Source organism: Taudactylus pleione, unplaced genomic scaffold (genome assembly GCF_031769625.1).
Source record: "Taudactylus pleione unplaced genomic scaffold, aTauple2 ptg001437l, whole genome shotgun sequence".
Lineage (NCBI taxonomy): Eukaryota > Metazoa > Chordata > Amphibia > Anura > Myobatrachidae > Taudactylus > Taudactylus pleione.
The window spans coordinates 1,157,200-1,180,568 of NW_028285836.1; the positions used below are offsets into that span (position 1 = coordinate 1,157,200).

General features: G+C 46.4%; 1 protein-coding gene across 1 annotated transcript in view; it reads left to right on the top strand.

Annotated features, from left to right (window-relative positions):
* Positions 1-23,369, top strand: part of TULP1 (TUB like protein 1) — a 169,548-nt gene that overhangs the window by 34,421 nt on the left and 111,758 nt on the right. The window contains exon 4 of the mRNA XM_088463721.1: positions 21,243-21,341. Within this exon, the coding sequence (XP_088319847.1) occupies positions 21,243-21,341 (99 nt within the window). The remainder of the gene's footprint in view (positions 1-21,242; positions 21,342-23,369) is intronic.

Sequence of the window (23,369 nt, forward strand, 5' to 3'; positions counted from 1 at the left end):
TGGATCTCTCACATTGCCCTCTCCCTGCCCATATCTACAGCATATTACCAGAGCCGTAACTAGACTTTTTGGTGCCCTGTGCCGGAAAGAGCATCATCATTTTTCAAAGGGACATGATGCACCCAAAAAAGGGGACTGGCCTCATGGGGAAGGGCCAGGGAAGAGATAAGGGAGGCCAGGAGATGCTGGGGATGAAATAAGAGGAAGTTATAAGTGAGAATGATAATAAACAGAAATTTGACAGGCCCAAACAGCGCCCCCTGACCTGTGGTGCCCTGTGCGATGGCACCGGCCGCACTACCCTATATTACTGCGCCCTCCATAGCTGTCTCATTGCCCCCTCCCTCCATATTGATCTGATCACCCCCTCCATTGTTGTCTCATTGTTGTTCTTACATATCATCCCGATTTCCCTCTTCATAGCTGTCTCATCTAGTCCTCCTTGCAAATATCCGTGACTGCCCCCTCCATAACTGACTCTCATAACCCCCTTGAAAGCACTTTCTCACTGCCAGTTCCTTCCATATAACACTGGCCTCCTCACAGCTCACTTATTGACTCCCTCACTGCCCCCCTAACAGAACCCACTGTCCACCACAGAGCAGTCACTTTCCCTTTTGATTATACACCAAACAGCACTCCCTCCTTCACTGCCACCTCAAAGTACTCCCCTCCCCACCAAATAACACCCCCCAGCACCTTTAACAACCACCTAATAGCACCCCCTCGGCCCATCCAGTGTCCACCTCACAGCACTCGACACTTACTAGCACCCTGTGTGAGACTTTTTGAGCACCCCCATCCAACTATGGGCGTGATTCAGCAAAGAATGCAACTGTGAGTACGCAAGCTATCGGACGATTAATTTGCACTGTGTACGCATCGCAGTGTGCATGCACGAACCAGCCATTGTGATTGGGACTGCGATCACAGAGGCTACGCAGACCCATCGCAGAGAGATTGACAGGAAGTGCCATTTGTGGGTGGTGACGTGGGGGTAGTCATGCGAACGCAGGCGTGCCAGTGTATTTCAACACCGTTGCATGAGCGTGCATAAATTATCCACTGCAACGCTATACACAGCCTCACTATGAGGTCTCGTAGGGTGCATATACACCAGAACGATATTGGCACGATTTGATGTTTCGGCACGCCCAGGCTTTATTTAAAGGGTGGTCTGCCTGGCAAAATTATCTTGCCGCCCGGGACCTGCAGGACGCGCTGTTTGTCCTGTGTGCAGCGCCACAGAAACCAATCACAGCTGGCAGCGTCTTCTCAACCAATCGCCGCCGGCAGATTATTTTCACTACAGCTCCCAGAATCACCCTGGCGCTTGCGGGTCCTCCTCCCTCTGTGTCCGCCTTCTGCAGCTGCCGCAAGCTCGTCGCTCAGACACAGACAGAGGGCCTGATTAAGAGTTGGACTTTTTTTTTTTTGGTGCGGCCTCCAGGCCGCTCGCATAGCTGTGGGTGACCACCCACAGCTATTGCGAGCAACCAGGTGATGGTCGCGATGGTCTCGACCATCGCGACCATCTGGGCTTGCGATGAGACCCTTGCGGTAGGGTCTCGGTCCCGCAAGCCCCAGTGAGCTTCTGGCTCTTAATAGAGCCGGAAGCTTACCACTGACATCACTCGTGATGTCAGTGGGGCCACCCCCAAACGGCAGGTGTTCCGTTGGGAACGCCTCCGTTTGGCCAGCCAAACGCATAGTGCTCGCGAACGGGTCTGAATCAGGCCCAGACTCCATTACTCTTCCTGTGCCCAGTGTTCCTGGCTCACTCAGCCACACTCCGGTCCCTCTCCATCACATGCTGCTCCTGCCACAGCCACTCACCATTCACTGTGCCTCAGTGGGGATGTCGGGGTCGGGCTGGGGAGGTGTGCAGACCCGTTGGTGCTGCAGAAACACTTCCAGAAGCTGGTGCCGCAGCTGCTCAGGTGTAAACGGTGCTGGTAGAGGAGCACCCTGAAAGGTAAGGACCCCTGTCCTTGGTGTTACTGGCTGGCTTTCTGGCCCCTGTCATTCCCCGGCTGTGTGGCCCCTTCGCCTGGTATTAATTCCCATTTACCCTGACTGTTGGGTGCACCCCCTACTTATCCCTAGCACTGCCTGTCCCTAACCTCCTCCTTGCCCAAAATACTGCCCTAGCTATCTACCCTTGCCCCCTCCCAACACGCAGGCCAGGCATAGTGTGCAATAAGGGGCCATAGTGTGTGTAATGAGCAATAAGGTGGCATACTGTGTACATGTTGGGCAATAAGGGGGCATACTGTGTACGTAATGGGCCATATTGTGTGGACTTAATGTGAATTGGTACTATTGTGTGGCCACGCTCCCTCCATGTAAAGCTAGGCCCCTTTCTGCACAAAGGCTGCCACCCGGCTGCCAAAATTTTCTGGGGAGAACACTGGTGTCTATGCACAATTGCGCAATCCCGCTGGTCGCATGCGTTATCATGTGATTGACTGTGCAGCACAGTCAATCACACGATATCGCATGAGGCACAATACATATTAATGAAGGATGGAACAAGTAATCGTTCCATCGTTCATTAAATTGTGCAGTGTGTACCGGCAATCATGCGATGTCCAGGGTGAAGGCAAATCGCCCTGAATATCGGCATGATTGCTGATCGTTTAAGTGTGTACCCAGCCTAAGGTCAGGGCTTGTGCACGTGTGCGTATGGGTCCGATGGTGCTCGATTGTACCGCTATTCTGCCAAGTATTATGGATGTGCGTATGGTAAAGTGGTCGTCCTTATGTAGTGCTGAGTTTGCATTACGATCGCAGTGGTTTGTCTTACTATCGCAGCTGAACTGCATGCGTATGCAGTATTGCGATCCAAGCTCATCAGGTCCTCAATCCATAATTAATACTTTTACTATTTTTAATAATAATAAAAAATAAAAAAAAACACACACACATTGGCTCCCACAGGAAAAAAAGAAAACACATTTGCACCCGTAGGAAAAAAAAAAAATACACCCCAGCCACCTCACAGACGACTAACCTAAACTGTCAATAGCAGAAGCCATTGGCGGCACAAGTCTGGTTTTTGGCAGGGTGAGAGAATTTTTGGACACAGGTCTGGTTGATGACAGGATGAGTATGCGGAGAAGCATTTGGTAGGCGACAGGGTGAGAGTGCAGGGACAGGTATGGTAGGCGACAGGGTGAGTTTACAGGGACAGGTCTGGTAGGTGACAGGGCAAGTGTGCGGGGGCAGGTATGGTAGGTGACAGGGCAAGTGTGCGGGGGCAGGTATGGTAGTAAATATGCGCTATAGCATGTTTTTACACACCACATGATTGTTAACTGTGTGCATCCCCTACCTTACCCCCAGCACTGCCTGTCCCTAACATCCCCCTTGCCCCCAATACTACCCCAGCTATCTACCCTTGCCCCCTTCCTACCCTTAGTACTGCCTGCCCCAAACATCTTCCTTGCCCCCCAATAACTGCCCCACCTGTTATCCATCCTTTCCCCATTCCTAACCCCAGTGCTACCTCACCCTAGCCCCCACCTTGCCCCCGGCACTGTCGCAACTGCTGTCTACACTTACCCCTCCCCAGCTCTGTCTGCCCTAGCTCCCCTCTAGCCCCAGCTCTACCCCAACTTCTCCCTGACTTTACACCAGCTGTACCCCAACTGCTTCTTGTCCTTAACCCCCTGTACCCCAACTGCTAACCCTGCCCCAGCACTGTTCCAACTGCTGCCTTCCCTCACCCCCCATAATATGTGTTGGGACCCAAAAACAGAAGAGTAGGACTCTACATTTTCAAAGTGAGGGGCCCCTGGTACCCACAATTTTTTTCACTCAGTGCGAACACTGGTGTCTCTCCATTTCCAGCCAGCCTCCTTTCTCTGTCGCCAGCCCCCATATTGTGTTTCCAGCCTAACTCCCTTCTGTGTCTCCATCCCTAGCAGCCCTCCTTATGTGTCCGCATCCAGCCTCAGCAGTCCCCCTTCTATGTCCCCATCCAGCCCCAGCAGCCCCCTTCTATGTCCCCATCCATCCCCCTTCTATGTCCACATCCAGCCCCCTTCTGTCCAGAGCCAGCCCCCCATTGTGTCTCCAGCCAGCCCCCTTCTGTGTCCCCAGCTCCAGCAGCCCCCTCCTGTGTCTCCATCCATAGCAGCCCCCTTCTGTATCCCCAGCCAGCCCCTATTCTGTGTCCAGAGCCAGCCCCAGAAGCCCCCTTCTGTGTCACCAGCAAGCCCAGGCAGCCCTGCTTGTGGCCCCAGCCAGCCCCCCCTCTATGTCCAGAGCCAACCCCTGCAGCCCCACTTGTGTCCCCAGTCAGCCCATTTTCTCTGTCCCAAGAATCCCATTTTCTCTGTCCCCAGAAGCCCATCTTCTCTGTCCCCAGAAGCCCATCTTCTCTGTCCCCAGAAGCCCATCTTCTCTGTCCCCAGAAGCCCATCTTTTCTGTCCCCCGTCAGCACCAGCAACCCATCATGTGTGTCCCCAGCAGCCCCCCTTTGATGTCAGAAGCCAGCCCAACCTGTGTCCCCAGTCAGCCCCAGCAGCCCATTTTCTGTCTCCCCAGCAGCATGTCCCAAGCCAGCCCATCTGCTGTGTCCCCAGTCAGCCCCTGCAGCCCATCTTCTGTGTCCCCAGTCAGCCCATCTTCTGTGTCCACAGCAGCCCTCTTCTATGTCCCCAGCCAGCCCATCTTCTGTGTCCCCAGTCAGCCCCAGCAGCCCCCTTCTGTGTCCCCAGCAGCCCTCCTTCTATGTCCCCAGCCAGCCCATCTTCTGTGTCCCCAGTCAGCCCCAGCAGCCCCTTCTGTGTCCCCAGCAGCCCCCCTTCTATGTCCCCAGCCAGCCCATCTGCTGTATCCCCAGTCAGCCCTGCAGACCATCTTCTCTGTCCCCAGCAGCCCCCTTCTATGTCCCCAGTTCACCCAGCTTCTGTGTCCCCAGTCAGCCCCTGCAGCCCATCTTCTGTGTCCCCAGTCATCCCCTGCAGACCATCTTCTCTGTCCCCAGCAGCCCCCTTCTATGTCCCCAGCTTGCCCAGCTTCTGTGTCCCCAGTCAGCCTCTGCAGCCCATCTTCTGTGTCCCCAGTCAGCCCCAGCAGCCCATCTTCTGTGTCCCCAGCAGCCCCCTTCTATGTCCCCAGCCAGCCCATCTTCTGTGTCCCCAGTCAGACACAGAAGCCCCCTTCTGTGTCCCCAGCAACCCCCCTTCTATGTCCCCAGCCAGCCCATCTGCTGTGTCCCCAGTCAGCTCCTGCAGCCCATATTCTCTGTCCACCGCAGCCCCCCTTCTATGTCCCCAGCAGACCATCTTGTCTGTCTCCAGCAGCATGTCCCAAGCCAGCCCAGCTCCCACACTTACCTTGCTGGCAGCTGCTCACACGGCTCCTCCAAGAGTCCTCTCCTCTCTTCAGTGGCGCGCGTGACTTCATGACATCACGCGCGCCGGGTCTTAGAAAAAAAAAGAAAGTAAACTTTAATGCAAGGCGCCGGAAGGTGCGCACTGTGCACATCATCAGAATCTGCGGGGACTGGGAGGGCAGACAGCAGCAGCCTCCTGGTGGCGGCCGTGCAGTGCAAGCTACACTAGAAGTAAAAAAAAAAAATCTCATAAATGACAGGGGGGGCACGTGCCTGTGTGCCCCCCCCCCCCGAATCCACCACTGAGGTGAAGGCACAGTTTTAGGGCACATATTTTGGCAATGAAGTTGCTTTTAGGTGAAAGTGCTTCAGTTGAACTCAGGGCCTGATTCAGAGCCGCTCGCTCGCGCTGTGCATTCGCAAGCGCCCCGATGTTCTGCATACGTGCATGCGCATGCTTCGTTCTACGCATGCGCAAACTACACATTGCGTTCGCAACCATCTCGCTCATCCAGCAAATGCAGCCCAGGGTAATGAGTGACAGGATAGCCCGTTTGTGGGTGGTAACAGGGGCAGGACACTAATAACTGGGTGTAGGAGATGCAAACTCAGGCGTGCCTGGGTGTTTCAACGCCGTTTTAGAGGTGTGTATAATTAACAGGCAGCGTCATAGAACACGTCACTTGCCATTTTTTTACACTGATTTCGTCGCACTGCTTGCGGTAGGGTAAAGCTACCTCAAGCACTGGGTTCGCATCCGAATGTGCTCGATGTACCAATGTTTTAATACACTTCCTGTAGATGACGTGTTGCTGGTGGGTGGCTCTGCCTGTGCGATTGGGCGTACGCATAGGCAAACGCAGGGGGGGTTTTCATCTGCCTGGAAACCCCCCTCCCCAGCACACACCATGACCACAATAGAGATAGTAATATAATAGAATGTTACTAGATCTGCATGTTCTTCTCAGTATCATAAATGAAATAATTAGCACCAACTGTGGATCTTTTAAAATGTGTCAGCCAGCTAGGAGATGTGGAAAACATGCACTGTTAGGGGTGCATTGCTGTAGACCATAAATAGGGTTAATAATTAGTACTGTATAATAATACACTATCCAGCACATAAGGAGACCGATATGTACATATTAGAGATGTGCGCCGACCCCCGTGTTTTGATTTTGGATCTGAATCTCCCCTGGTTTTGGATCTGAATCTGGTTTTGGATTTTTTTCCTCCGTGTTTTGTTTTCGTGTTTTGGTTTCGGATCTGGATTTTTTGCGAAAAATTATAAAAACAGCTAAAACCACATAATTTGGGCCTGTTTTTGTTCCTACGGTATTATTAACCTTAATAACAATGATTTTCAGGCATTTCTAGGCATGTTTAACCACCTCACAGCTCACAATATTGATTTCACTATTTTTCACCAATATAGGCCAAAGGCTGCAGCGAGCTGGCTGGCTAAAGTAAGCAACAGAGCAGCAGCACAAACGCACGGCAGAACATCTATGAAATATTGCCACACAGCAGTGGCAGACAGGATGGCAGTTTAATAAACTATAATAATGTCAGTCGGCAATGCCCCAAATTGTGCCAAATGTAAAGGAAATAGGTGCAAGATGGAATTGTCCCTCCCACCCACTCTTATGTGGGATATTCAAAAGGACATGCACAGTTTAACAAACCAAGCACTTTAGCCACTAGGACTGACACTTTCGTGGCTGAACTCCTTGGTTTGTTTGGGCCCCACAAAACATTTTTTGGAAGGATTACCTTCTATTATTAAGGAGGAGGTTGATGATGAGGGTGTTGGTGGTGGAGATTGCATGCTATAGTCCAAACTGCTGGTAGCTGATACTGGACTGCTTGTTATTAATTTACAAATTATAATTTTGTTAAACAAATTGCATGAACTCGCTGCAAATGACGTAACGGAGGAGGTGCCTAGATGGTTAACGTCCCTTCCTCTGCTAACTTTGGCTTTACAAATGGAACAGATGCCTTCACAACTGTTGTCAGAATTTAGATTAAAATAATTCCACACCGAAGACGTTGCTTTTCTGGCTTTCTTTTTATCATTAGCAAGAACTGCTGCCACTGGTGGTTGATTTACGCAAACTACATCCTTATCATCAACATCCACATTAGCTTCAGATAGGACACAAATTTCCCCCTCATCTCCTTTTGCACTTCCTCCACACTATCAGCCTCACTTTTTATTATTTCACCATCTAATACTAGCACAGCAGTCATGGCGTCAGTGATCCGCTGTGAAACTGGGTGACAGCTGTTACACTTACTTTCTCTATCAAAGGACTGTTTAATAGTCAATTGTTTTTTTAAATTACTTCCGATCACGAATGAGGATGTAGATGATGATACAGGTGTTGGTATTGGAGATCGAAGGCGCTTGGATCTCACAGAGGGAGCAGGTAGGTGACACTGGACTTGTTACATTTTGAGTTTTGGAACTTGGCGACGTACACCTTGATATTTGATGAATGCGCTCCAAGTGACGTAACAAGGAGTAGGTTCCTAGGTGGTTTAGGTCCCTCCTTCTACTCACTCTTGCATGGCAACGGGCACATATGGCTTGACAACTGTTGTCTAGATCGGGATGGAAATAATTCCACACGTGAGAAGTAGATTTTTTCGTCCCGGCATGACAACAATGGGCTTTGGCTTTTTCAATCCATGGGCAACAGCTGTTGCCTTACTTACACAAAGGACTTCCTCGGCATCAACATCCTCATCACCAACACCAACATGTTCATCATCAACATCCTCATCATCCTTAGCGCCTTCATCCACCAAAATATCCTCCTCCTTCATGTGCAATTCCACAGAAGCATCCTTAATGACTACGTGTGCAAGATGTTGACTGCCCTTCCCCACATTTACAGAGGGCACACAAATGTTGGAACTTGGAGGATCCTCCAGTATACTAGTATTTAGGGCGGGCTCACACATGGCAACTGCCGACACACTTGCACTCTCCTCGGGGATTTGTGATTTCGATTTCTCAGGGCACACAGTTGGTTTTTCCGGAGCTGTCTAAACAACTTTCACATGTTTAATTGGACCACCACCACTACTACTACAAGCAGAAGGGCTATCAGAATCAGCAGTCTTCTTCATAAAGTAAGAAGGCCAAGGCCTTATCCTTTCCTTGCCACTTCATGTAGTGAATGGCATATTGCCAATTTTTTGTTTATCTAAAGTCAAATATCCTTTAAATTTTTTTTTCTTAATTTCAGTAAAATCTGCTTTACCATATTGATGGCGTGACTTAAGCCCTGGGGCATGGGCCTTCCTAGAGGTCGAGGAAGTTAACGGCCTTGCACTGCTGGCAGCAGCTACAACATGTGGTTCTTGGCCTTGCTCTCCTGTCATGTGACAGCCCTCCATATTTTTTCTGCAGTCTAGAAGCAGTGTCACAATCACCAATAGTGTAGCCAAGGTGCGGTTACAAAATTCACACACGTGCAGTCGTGCGCACACACAAAACTGTTAGAAAAAACGACAAATGATGATTTATATATTTTGTCAGCTCCAGAAGAACTTGGCCCTAGAGTAACGATTGATCACGACTGGAGTCGGGCAGCACAAGGTTGCAACTTGTGTTGCTGGCTGGCTCTTGTGCGTTACTGCGGTTAAGCCTAACACCCACCCACACACATATATATAAGACAGTGACACTTGTATTGTTTTTTTTTTTTTATTGAACACGACTGGAGTCGCTGGATCTTGTGCGCTAATGTGGTTAAGCCTAACACCCACGCACACACAGAAGGAAAAAATATATAAGACAGTGACACTTGTATTGTTTTTTTTTATTAAACACGACTGTAGTCGCTTGATCTTGTGCGCTACTGTGGTAACACCCACGCACACACAGAAGAAAAAAATATATAAGATAGTGACACTTTTATTGTTTTGGTTTTTTTTAAGAACGACTGGAGTCGGGCAGCACAAGGTTGCAAGTGCAACGTGCATTGCTGGCTGGCTCTTGTGTGCTACTGTGATTAAGCCTAACACGCATGCACACACAGAAAAATATAAATAGACACTTTTTTTTTTTGGAGTCCAGAACTTGGGCCCAGAGATGGACACAGCACAAGCCCAGGACACAGCAGACAGCCCAGATGGATCACCAGACAGCACAGTGACAGCACCGTGACCCGAGACCAGAATGGATCAGCAGACAGCACAGTGACAGTGACAGCACCGTGACCAGAGAGACCAGAATGGATCAGCAGTCACCAGCCCAGGACACAGCAGATAGCACCAGTACCTCTCCCAGCCCTACACTACCCACCCTTCCTGTTCACTTTACACAGCCGGAGTGGAAATGGCGTCCATCGCATGGTCCCTTATATACTACATTGGTACGCGAGCTTTCCGTCTCTATGGTTTTGCCTCGGTTTCGAGAACCGAGTAAGGCGGGAACCTCCGAGCCTGCTTGGATTCGACTCGGATATGCTAAATATGGGTGGCTTCAGTTCTCTGAGAACTGAACCCGCTCATCTCTAGTACATATATGTCCAGGGCAGTGCTAAGTTCTTCTGCTGCTCCCTCAGACTGCTGGACTTGCTCCAATGCTCAAGAATGGTGCCCACATCTGAAAAAAGCATTCTGCTCAGACAGGATGGACCTACTGCCGCATCTAATGGCTTACTGTGATCGCTGGTTCTGTAAATGCTGGAACTATGACACACAATACACTTTGTATGTAACATATTAAAGCTGGATAAGTGCTAATTATGCCCTCTTCAGGCCACACTCACTCTAAAATCAAGCATTTGGAAACCCCCCTCTAGAAATCCTGCGTTTGCCACTGGTAAGCATACACAAAGTGGCCGCTCGCTAAGACATGGTGGGCTTGATTATGCCTTGGCAAGCGATCGCTTCCCGTGGCATCACTTTGAAAAATTTGCATACGCATCTAGTGAGCATATGCAGATAGCGAACAGGTCTGAATCAGGCCCTCAGTCAGATACAAACCTTCGGGGTAGACGTTTAAGAGGGGGTTCATGCCCCACCCCCAAAAAAGGTCAAAATATTGCAATTTTCCATGAAATTCCATCACGTGTGCTCCTCAGATCGACTTGCACTATTTTCAGATATTCTGACTTATAAAATATTATTTTCTGGGAGGCAGGGAGTAGGGATGGACATTGGTTGCCCACCATCAAATGTTGGCTGGACTTCCACCATTGAAACTTTTGATGCAATGGTAACTAACCATTGCATCAAAAGTATTTGATGGTAAAAACTATTTATATGATTTGCGCATGCGCAAAGATCCCTGAAGTACAGTTGGCAGGGGGTGGGATTGGGGTGTGGCTAGGGGCGGGGCCAGAGCAACATACATACTGTGTGCTCTCTAGTGTAGCTAGCAGCACTACTGTGCTGTGGGGACTGGAGGGGACAATATATTTACATATACAGTCCGGCTCCAGGGTCCATCATGCCCGGCACTGGTGGGGAGGCCACTGAAGTGAGTCCAGTGTGTTACAGCCCGGCAGTGAGGAGCAGAGACACAGCTGACAATGACAGTGTGAGAGTGGGTCTCTGTGCTGTGTGAGTGACTGCTGCTGGGCGAGGGCTGCACTCTGATTGGCTCTCTGAGACTGTTTTGAAGTTTTCTTCACTTTGGAGTGATCAATGAGTGTTGAGGTGTCATTGGGAGCGATGAGACCTATGTCTTGCAAAACTGCAGTTGATATAGCTGCAGTTTCCCTATTCGACATACCATATTGATCACTAACGAAAGCAGTATTTGGAAGACTAATGCGCATTTGCGATGAGGAGCTTTCAAGCTTTGATGGCTTGAAATCATCTTAGCACTTTTAGATTCAATAGAAGAATGTTGTTTGAGATAGCCTATGTGTGCTACACAGAAGTAGTGCCCCCTATGCAATGCCCACAGCAGTCGTGCCTCTTATACAATGCCCACAGTAGTAGTGCCCCTTACACATACAGACACACAGACATACTTGCACAAACAGTACTTACCTGAAGCCCTGCTCCTGAGGCAACCAACTGCTCATCGCGCTCGCCACTGTGGGAGAGATGTCAACTCGCAAGCATCGCCCCTGGAGCTGGCAGCCATAGCAGCAGGTACATTGTTGTCCCTGCGGTGGTGGCAGGGCAGCGCCAGCTGCAGCTGTCAATATCGATAGCTGCAGCTGTTGGAACGATCAGTCGAACTGACCGATCATACATTGCCCAGGTTATCTGCGCTGCTATCTTGTAGATAGCTGCACTGATAATGGCAGGGGCGTATAGCGCCCCGTCATTTACCACCCAGTCCCCCAGCAATACATGGGGGAGAAGCAGTATCAGCGCACAGAACATGCGCTGATACCACTTCGGCAGTTCATACATCTCCCCCAGTATACCTCATTAGTTGATTCTATGGAGATAAAAAATGTTTTTCTCAGCATATACTGACACATTGTACAGCTTGTTTTTCCACATTTGTGGAATCCCGGAGGTCTAGATGGAAGCCAGTTCTTAACCGAGATCGAGGTCTCATTGGATTTCAAAGGTCTGAGGTGACTGGGGGCTAGGATAGTTTTAAAGATTTTTTTTTCCTATACATGATCAAAGGTGTTTGCTGGAATGATGTCTTTGGGATTATTACCATGTTTATTATGGTATCATGGTATTATTAATGTTATGTTATTAAATAATTAGAATGTTCTTAATATTAATATTTCAGATTTAATTTGAACAAATGTTGTATTTACAAACAAAGGCTAAATTCCATATTGTCCTAAGGGGAGCTTTTCTTAGCTTTAAGTAGGGAGAACCTATCGAGTTCTAGTACAGTACATCTTTGGGGACTTTTTGTAAAAGTGGTTCTGGATAACCTCTTCTGAATGAATGAATGAATATAACCTATGCTCAGCTCGAGAATGAAAACCTCTATTTGAGAACAGTTTCACAGTTTTACAAATGTGCATCAATTGGCCCTTTGGGATGTTTAATTTCCAAAGCCTATGGTGTGTGCCAAATAATAAACAGATAATCAATGTAATGGCTAAAGAAGACCAGGGGCCAAATGTAATAGGGTGAGAGTTTAGAAAATGTGAGAGTTTAGCAGTAAACTCTCACATTGGTTGAGTTTTATCTTCAAAATGGGAAAACATCTGAATGAGATTTTAAATCGTGAGAGTTTTTTAAGTCTAAAAAACATGCAAGTTCGCTCTGTTACTTTGTTTTTGGACTGTATTACATTGGCAAAGTTTAAAAAGTGTCAGAAACTCTCACTTTTCTAAACTCTCACCCTATTACATTTGGCCCTATGCGTCCACCAAACTCATTTCCCCACACATAGAGGTCCTCAAATTTCCCCCATGTATAGGTTGGCCTAACTGCCCACGAACCTGGTCCCCATGGCAATTCACATGGCCTAAAGATAAAACATGTCAGAGAAAACAAATGAAATAAAAAAATAGAGTCAAGTAGAAAGGACTCATGTTGCCAATTATGGTCACCACCTCTGGACAAACTGGAAGAAATGGAGCAAACGCTAAGATTATGCAGTATATTGGTGAATAGTGATTTGATGTTCAATGTAAAGAAGGCATATGTGTCCTTCCATACAAGTGAGACACAATTGTAATCTGATGATACAGCATACAATGCATCATCCACCACATGAACAGCTTGTGATAGCCCTGTAAGCAGTAATGTCAGGTACATCACAGGTCACCCCTTCCTGCCACCTTCCTTTGATTTATCATAATAACATAACATATAAACCTCCAAATCTATTAATTGCAAAGTTAGCACTTGTACGGTTTAATTAGTACAAATGTTGAAGAAAACATTTTATACAATTGAAAAGCAAAATCAGTCAAAAATAGACACTATAAAATACTAAATACTATGGATGATGTTGTAGTACTCGAAAGATCCCAGTCATTGGTCTGCTCCACGTAATTTCCCTGTTCTTTCCTTATCTCACAAGGGATAACCTGCACCCTATCACATCAATATGTGATGAATTTAAATTATGATCATTACTCATACAGTCTGCATTTTGATTTGAACAGAACATCTATCGTACTAATAGGCATTTGTTCCTGCTGTCGTTCTTGATGTGTGGCAGCAGAATTACACTTGCTTAGGGGAACAGAACAGCAATGGTTTATCTAATTCAATGTTGGCATAGGCGGCAGGCAGGCATTAGTCTCTTTCATCAGATGAAGAGATGGCATTTCCTTATGCATCTTATCTGAGAACAGAAAATGAAGAGGTGACCAGTATCTAATATCACATTCAAAACAATGGGGTTTATGTTTCAAGCAGTGAAAAGTGTGGAGAAGTGGACCAGTGGAGAAGTTGCCCACAGCAACCAACCAGCTCCTACCTATTATTTTATAGACTGTACTTGATAAATGTTATTTCAAAGCTGATTGGTTGCTATGGGCAATTTCTCCACTAGTCCACTTCTCCACTCTTTTCACTGCTTGATACATCAACCCCAGTAAGCCCTGAGCTTTCAGTTATAACTTACCTATTCTGTACTCTCACTGTGCCCTATATTTAGGGTTATTCTGTCACTCTTGCCTGGTGATTTCTTTCATTCTGGAAATTGTTTAGACAGCCTGTCCCTTTCTACAAAAACTCCCACTTGTATGAGTGTTCTGCTTCTGGTCTCCATAACATCTTATCAGGTACAAATCTAAGTGTACTCCTACCCAGTTGCTTATATCAGGGCCGGATTAATAATGGGGCGGATGGAGCTCCAGCTCCAGTCCCACCTTTGAAAATAGGCCACAGGATCCCCTGCAATGCAGACAGACAGTGTTGATAGGAAAAAAAAATACCTGTCAAGACTTTGTGCACTGCGCTTGAAGGATCCGAAGTCCCAGCATTGTCCCTGTCCCCCCTCCCCACATTGGGGAAAGCTCCACCCTGGACCATCTGAAGCTCCTCCTCTTGGTCTTCCAAATACTCTCCTTGCCGCCCAAAGCTCCGCCCCCATGCCATTCTAAAAAGCAAACCTTGGCTGTCCAAAGTGTTCCCCTACCTGCATCACCAGAAGCTCCGGTCCCCTCGGCATCTGAAGCCTGTTCATTCATCCCCCTTGGCCCCCACCTGCCTCCCGCAGCAACTGAGTTGACAGTTGGGTACAGTGATGATGAAACAAGCCAGCCCTGCAGGATGAGTGCAGAGGCTAAGCTACCTTGCACAGGAGAAAAAGTGTCACCAGCAGGAGGAAAATCTTTTGCCTGGCATATACTGTATATGTATGTATGTATGCATGTGTATATATATATATATATATATATATATAAACTGTATGTTTGTATATATCATGTATATGTGAATATATATTTGTGCGTGTGTGTAAGTATATGTATATATGGGGATAAGTTCAGAATCCTGACAGCGGGAATTCCGGTGGTCAGAACGCCGTTGCTGGAATCCAGACACTTATAAGAATACCGGCACCAGCATCCTGACCGCTGGGATCCCGAAGGTAAGTACTGGGGTTAGGGGGAGGGTTAGTCTTAGCATTAAGGGTTAGGCACTAGGGGGAAGTTAGGGTTAGGCACTAAGGGGGGAGGTTAAGTCTAGGGTGCAGGGAGGGGTAGGTTAGCTTAAGGCACTAGGGGGGAGGTTAGGGTCAGGCATCGGGGAGGGAGGGTTAAAGAGCGAGAGAGGGTTAAAATACTGACCGACACATGTCAATATTCTAACCCTGTCTGGATTTCGGTGCTGGTATTCTGACCGCAGCATCCCGACTGCCGGGAGGCCAACTACATCCCCCTCACAGCACAGAGGTCATGAATTATGAGTTATGGCAGATCTGTGTGTAGTTTGTATGTCCCCCATGTTCGTTTGCATGGGTTTCGCTACAGCACTTGTCACACCCCCTACAGAGGCACACAATAGGCCCTTCCTATGTTTCAGCTCCTGGCCCATGTTGATCCTAATCTGGCACTGGCTTATACATATTAGCACTATGCACTGTACTCCCCCAACAGGTCAGGGCCAGGGCCTTTCTGAAATACTAAAAACAAATGAAGCCTTCGGCCAGTTCCAACCCATCAAGCAGCACCAAATGGTAATGATCTCTAGTCGGCTTTCTTTAAATATGTGAAATATGTAAAATTATTACAAAAGTTTCAAATATTCTAGTATTAACATACTGTGTCATTGTACATAACATACATCAAAGGGATTGCTTAAGGAGATAAATTAAAAATAATGAACAGGCCTAAATAGTTCTAATTTTCATTATGTTACCAAACAATCCAAATTGAAACCTATGTAGCAGATGATCCCAAAATAAAATTTGGGGGATTTGTTAACATTAGTGTGAATAATTTTTAAGATTTTTTTTTTAAATTTCAAAAACTTGGCTTTTTGATTAAATCACAATTTTGGTTTTGAAAATGTTATATTTATTAACATACTGCTGTTATATCTGTTATATATCAAATATAAGGCCATAAAAAGAGGTTTACAATGAGACCTTTCGTATGACTGGAAAATAAAAATAGGGGGTTCCACAATGCTTTACAATGTTCCACAAGAGCTCAGTGACAGACAAGAACCTATAGAAAAAGCAGAAGTTGATTAGTGATTAAGCCATCTTCTGTCTGCAGAAAATTCGAAGAAGCAAGGAAGCTGTGACCACCAAATGAAACTTTGGGGATTTATTAACATCAGTGTGAATAATTTTTGAGAAAAAAAATTTAATTTTGATTTTGAAAAGTTTAAATTTTTATTGAAACATTCTGCTATGTTATATATCATATGAAAGCCCATAAAATAGGTTTAAAATGAGACCTTGCCCAACTCTGTGTCCTCCTCATACCCATTGACTGCACTGCAGGAGACAGTAGTAGGGATGGCCATCGACTATCGTTGGTTAACAACTAGCAATGGTTATCTTATCCACCAATGGTTGATGGTTTGCCACAGGAACAGCAATGTTTTTTTCCCCAGTACCAGGATACAGAGCATATCTCCACCCCTGACAAGACCTGCAAAGCCACGCCACCACTCCCTGATTGACCTGCTGTCCAGACAGTATTAAAGCAGGGATGACCATCGGTGGATGAAACCATCGATGGTTCACAGTCAATGGTTTTATACCATCAAGGTCAACCACCAATGGTTAGGATGGCCATCCCTAGACAGTAGTTCCACATGGCCGGGTCCCCTAGAAGCTAGGTAGGGCTGCCCGAAAGTCTGAGAAATGGCTTCCCACTGGATGCACACTCTCTGCTAATCGTAACCCGGACTGGATGTCCCAGGGGGAGAAAACACCTCTCCCTGTTACTGCCTGTACTGTGTGTGATTGGCAGGTAGAGCTTCCAAGCTATGGTGGTTTAGTGGTATCAGCGCACGTTATGTATTAATATAGGGGACACACCCCAGTCATTATTAGCATTGCTATCTACAACATAGCGCGGAAATGTGCCACCCAATTTATGAACGGTCAGTCGCACTGAGCATTCCAACAGCTACAGCTATAATTATTTTGACAGCTGCAGCTGTCTTTGTCCCACCACAGCAGGGTCAGTACAGTCCCTGGCTGCGGAAGCTGCTGGGTTCCAGACAGACAATATACTTACCAGCAACCCCGCTCCTGCGCTCACCGCCGTTGTCCGTGGTTTTCCTCATGAGTGAGCTCCAGCCCAGCTCTGGCCCTGGGTGCAGCAGCCAATAAGAGTCTGTCTGACTCTCATTGGCTGCTAAAACAAACACACCGCCGCCGGGTAGTATGAGTGTACCCCCCCTAGTGTCCGACGGCGCCCAGGGCCCGACCCAACTTAGTTACGCCATAGACTATCACATTGTAGCTACTTAACTTAGGGGGCCTTTTCCTCATAGGGGATCTTCTTCATTACAAACATGTGGGATGGTTACTACTCTACTATAGAATTATAATTATAGCCTTGTAGTTTTTGGCCACCACTTCCCAAGAATTAGTAGCAGGGTACCAGTTCTCCACTCTTGTCCCAAGTTCTGTTAAGATGTCCACCACCTAACTAACATGGGAAACCAGAATCCATGTTACCAAGCACTGCACGGTGTGGAACGCTGACTGTGCCCACTAGTAATGACACAGCAAGTCACTGCACGTCCAGTGACCGACGTGTGAAATCACGTGAGGGCAGGGGGGATGTCTTGGGTGTTACACTGGCTTACTGGCTGTCAGGATTCAGCCTGGGATCGGCTGTTACTTACCTCAGCGCTGTTGGACAATCTGGAGTCCACAATTTCATACAAATGTGGTCAGAATTAGCGAGAAGGGATTGTTAATATGATGTTTTTCACCCATCCTATGACAAATTGCTGATCGGAGGATTCAATCAGAATCAGATCGGCATTGGCAGAACGTTGAATTGGCATTTAGATGTATATCCAGCATTACTTTACCTGTATGTCTCTATTATTATAAAGTATCATTACAACTTATATCAAGGTCACAAAAAACAATACAATGTAGAGACATGCAGACCTAAAACCACTTTTATTAAAACTGCGCTGACTTGCTCAGTTGAAGCTATTTTTTTTGTCTAGTAATATTTTTAGCTAGTCTGTACTCATTTTAGAACACATTCAACTGAGAGATTCAATTTAGTAAATACAGTGGTTCTGACCATGATCCTGCCTCCAACCTGCAATGGATCACATCAGTTTCTAAACCCCAGCAGACCCAATGCTTAGGAAATTTTGCCTCATATGCAGGGTTGAATTTAAAAATTCAGTGAGCCAGTTGCAGTCCGTGACTGTACTGGCTACATTCTGTGACTGGCAGTTACTTCCCTTTGGAAGCACTACCTGCCAGTCACTCATAGGACAGGCAGTCCCAGGGGGAAGTGTTTTCTCCTCCTGAAACTGCCAGTTCAGGCTTTGATTAGCAGAAAACGGCTTCCAGTAAAAAGCCGAACCTCTGCCTTTCGGGCAGCCCTACCTGGCTTCTAGGAGCTGCAGCTGATGTAATCCCGGGAAGCTGGTGTACGGTGCCACCGCCACGTGTGTTCATGCCCTAGTCCCAGCACCTGCCAGATTCATTGCACAAGCACCAGAACCCGGCCCACCTGGACACAGGTGATATGGCATTGTTTAACCTTTAACTTCTAAACTGGGAATTTTTTTAAATATGGCAGCAGGAGGTGGGCAACTACAAATAATAAAGTAAAAAGAAGTTTTGCTCCCCTGTCTGGAATGTAAGGAGCCTGGTTGGCGGTCCAAGGCCAGTATACAACAAGGGAGTAATGGCAGGTAGGTAGGAGACAAAGGGATCATTCAAATCCAAAGGTCCGGAACACAAGCAAAACAGAGAAGCAAACATAGTCGCAAGTCGGGTTGGTAGACTAGGAGAAAGATCAAGGAACAAGCAGAAGGATAATCAGACTGGCAAATAATCAGAAAACCAGGTTACTTTCCAAAGTTTGCTGGATGTGCACAGATAGACGCAGGATCTCAGAACAATCATCGAGCACTGACTACTGGGAGAGTTTCCATTTTAGAGTACCAAGGGGGAAGGGATTTAAATTGAGAAAACTGTTCAGCTCACTGAGTATCTGTAATTGAACTCCACGATCTGGATGCCTCTCCCAGTCTGTGAGCAACAAGTCTAAATTCTTGGGAGCCAAAATGCCCGGCCAACTTATACCCCTTTTACACCCATCAAATACTTGGGTTTTTGCTGGGTCTACCCAGGTCTCAGCTTAGTTTGACCAGTGTAATGGGTCCCTGAAAAAAAACACGGCAATCCAACCCAGGTAGCTACCAGGGTCATACTCAGGATGGACCTGGGTAATGATGCAGTGTAAATGGCGCAAACCAGGTTATCCGACCTGGGTCATGCCTAAAATGAGCTGATTGGTGGTTATGGAGCTGTCACCTCCCACTTTTTGTGACCTCACAAGTTTAGCAGGGCAGACCCAGGTTCAGTGTGAACGGAGCTGGCCTGAGAACAGAGCCGTAGCTAGATATTTTGGTTCCCTGTGCGAGAAGGTTCATTGGTGCCCCCGACCCCCAACTGCCTATATGTGTATATATATATATATATATATATGTATTATATACTGTATATATACATTTATTTATTTATTTTATTAATAAATTAAGCAGCACAGGAGTTGTAATGGGGCAGGCTGCTGGGCTGGCCACTACTTTTAATACTACCAGTCAGACATAACCTGGCACTGGCAGGTCCTCGGTCCTGTATCATCCAGTCCTGAGTGCTGTGTCCACCGCGCCATTCCTTGCCCGCCAGCCCCCACCACCCAGCAGCCAGCAGCTCCTCATTGACCTCTGGGATCCTTGGGCAGGGAAACGTCATAACGTCATCACTTCTCCGTCTCTCCTGCCCTAATAGGTTGCAGCCTGAGTTGGGACGTCAGAAGGAGGCGGGGAGGCTGCGTCTCTCTGCCCTGCCTCCTCTGTGCTGGGCGCAGCGGCCACCCAGCACTAGATTAAAGAAGTGAACAACAGAGAGAGATGGTGAGCGGTCGGTGTTCTGCCCTCAGCAATGTTGCGCTCTGTGCGGAGGCACCGACCGCACCACCCTAACTATGGCCCTGCCTGAGAATAACCCAGATCGATGGCGCTGTGTCTGACCTGGGTTGAAACCATGTCTGAAAACCCAGGTCGGACCCGGGTTTTCGGTGGAAGAGATATTACTGAAGTACAGTAAGTGGCGCAGGTCTTAAAAGTACACTGGGGAATTATTGCTGTTAGTGACAATTGCTCCATAAAAACAAACAAATCTACTACATATACACAAACAACTTGAGAGAAATGACTGACCACCTTATAGTTTTAAAAGACATATTAAATCATCATTGCCAATCATGTTCTTTTATTACAAGAGAAATAAAATCAGACACCAGATCTGACCTTCCCCTCATATAAAACCCTCCACCTCATTTAAAATTATACTGCCCCACTTCTCCCTCATTGAAAGTCAAAGCCCAAATCTAACCCGCTCCTTTAATAAAAATTATATCACAGATTTGAACCCCCAACCTCCTCATTAAAAATCTAAATATGCCTCCCCTATCCTATCAAAAACAAAATCCAAATCTGCATCCCACCATCCCTCATTGACAATCATGTCTAAAATCCTTAATAAATCATACCTCATATCTATGGGTCATTCCAATAAAACTATTCATCATACCTTCTTGCAGCCTTCAGCACCCTGCAGTCAGCACTCTAGCAGCCTAACAGCATGGCTGGATGTTACATGTCCGTTACTGACATCTGGGAGACAGGCAGGAGATGCTTCCCAGCCACTCTGAATATGCTTATATCTGTCTCCCTGTTACTGGTGTCTCCAACGCACTAAAATTGTATAGAGCAGATATCACTTTGCCTTCCAGGCCCAGCCTTCCCCTGTCAAAAGTAAAAGGGTAAATAGTAGAGTGACAGATTATGTTATCAAATTTACTGTCAATTCAAACCCGGCTTGCCTTCTGCGCATGTGCGGCCACCATACATTTATCTACATAATACATTTGTCTACATAATACATTTATCTACATAATACATTTATCTACATAATATACATTTATCTACATAATACATTTGTCTACATAATACATTTATCTACATAATACATTTGTCTACATAATACATTTATCTACATAATACATTTGTCTACATAATACATTTATCTACATAATACATTTGTCTACATAATACATTTGTATATAATACAGTTGATATGCAAGAATTTACTTTGCAAACCAAATGGAAATAATGCACCTCAAACTTGAAAACCTGTTGTTCAGTAAAGCAATTTAAAGAAAAACAAAATATATTGAAATAGAGAAACTTCACTGATGTTCTTTGCGAGTTGACTAGTATGTTTGATCATTTCTTTATTGTTAAATGTTTTCAATTTAGGATCAGAAAAATATTCAGAAAATGAAAAGATCATCAAAAAGCCAAAAAAGAAGGAGGCAAATAAAACAGAATCTGAAGAGACAGAAAGAAAACAAAAAGGTTGGTAATCTTATATAAAGAAAAGAATGATGCTGAATATGGCAATGCCCATTTCTACTTTTTAGTGAAGCAAGAACGTTTCATATGAGGGTGCACATGTAATACTGTAGGTTCACATCTGGCAAAAGTGCTTATATAGTATGTGCCGCAGTATCTAAAGAGGCGTTTTTTATAGGCAAAACCATGTTAGCCTATATGTCTTTAATGTGTGTGGGATGGATCTGGCATCTTAAACCTTCATAAAAATAATCTTTAACAATTCACTGAGTGGATATAAGGAGTCAGGTGGCATAACAACAAATAAAAGAGAGAAACAATATAGGGCCTGATTCAGAGATGGATGCTAGTGCAATTTGCATGCAGATTGATAGTTTTTTTTCCAGTGCGCATGCGTATCCTTCGCAGTGCGCATGCACGAAGGCAGTAGTGCGAACGCACTGTGATCTCACTGCGATCACGCAGACCACGGAGGCCCTGTGCAGACTGAGTGACAGGAAGTGACCGTTTGGGGGTGTTGACGGGGGGTGGTTAGCGAAACGCAGGTGTGTCTGGCCCTTTGAACACCATTATGTGGGCATACATAAATTAGCCACTGCGGGGCAGAAGAGCTCCCTAGGCTACGGCAGGTCAGACCTGCCGCAAGGGTAAAATGGCTGCCAATGTTCATTAATGTTACCGATATTTATGTGTGTCTGCGAATGCGCACGCAGGTAAGAAGGCAGCAGTGGGCGTCATTATGCTAGGGTGATCTTTGCTAACATTAGCATATTTTCGCAGCTGCGAGTGTGGGAAATTGCGGCTGCGTTCACGTTAACGTCCATCTCTGAATCAGGCTTATAGTGTACATTGTTTGATGAAATAATAAATGGTAGGTATGTCAAATCAAACTCACCCCTCTTGTGCTGAAAATGCGCAGTGAACAATCTTACATTATTAGTCTCTAGATAGTAAATGGTGAGTAAGCGCTCACTCACTTGTAACCTGAGATGGCAGCAGGAGCTAAAGAGGAACCTTATCTCTTTTTTAATACAATTGCAATAGAAATAGCCCGCGCTCACTCACAGGTGGTGGTATTTTATAGTTTGATGATGTCACAATAAATACAATAAACAGGATCTAAATAAAAGAAAATGCACTCAAAAATCAATAATGTATATAGAGAAGTGAAACCTACGAGTGCTTCTATGGGCAAGCAGGGGAAAACTGTATGCAGACAAAAGGAAAATAAAACAAGAAAAAGAAAAAGAAAAAATGTGCTTTAAGTTCCACAGAAACCCGTTATTACTGTGGGTTTGTTTAAATGCATCCAGCGAATGCACTGATAAATGTGGGATGTTATGGTACAATGCTGGATAATGCCACCATTAATTTTAAATTAATTAAATTCGTGGGTCACTGCTGCAGTGGTAATTGCTTGAAATTAAATATGTCCCAATGGTGAGCAGGGCCTCGAGGTGCGGCGTACCGTAACCCCAGGTACCCTACTTACCCACAGTAGTCTTCCAGAGCGCAGTGTTTCCACCTTCTTCACTTCTCTTTGTCCGGAGCCCCGGGAGTGAAGTGGACAGTGGGTGCTGGGCAGATCGTCCTGGCTTCTTCCTAGGTTCCGTATGTCGGAGTGCACGGACGTGTGCCTCTCCGGCTTGGTTCCTTGGTAGCCTCGCTGTACAACTCTGTGACCGCGATACTTCCGGGTATGGTCTCGCGGTATTTGGAAGCAGTGTGTTCAGACGGCCATCTGTGATCACCTCTGAACGGGGGATCTGTGTCTCAGGGGGAATAGGTTAATGTCAGCTCCGACGCGTAGCGGCCACAGGGCCTTCTTCAGGGATGCAGTGCAGGATGTCTCGGACAGTTCCTTTATATACCTGCTGTCTATGACATCACATGTTGACATGGAGTAGCCAATTGTATGTTAGATGTCCATTAGGTATTAACGTGAATTCGAGGATAAATAGTAACTAAATAAATAAATAAGAGCTCAATATACGTAGACTTGATGTTAGTATGCACCTGACCCTGATGTCT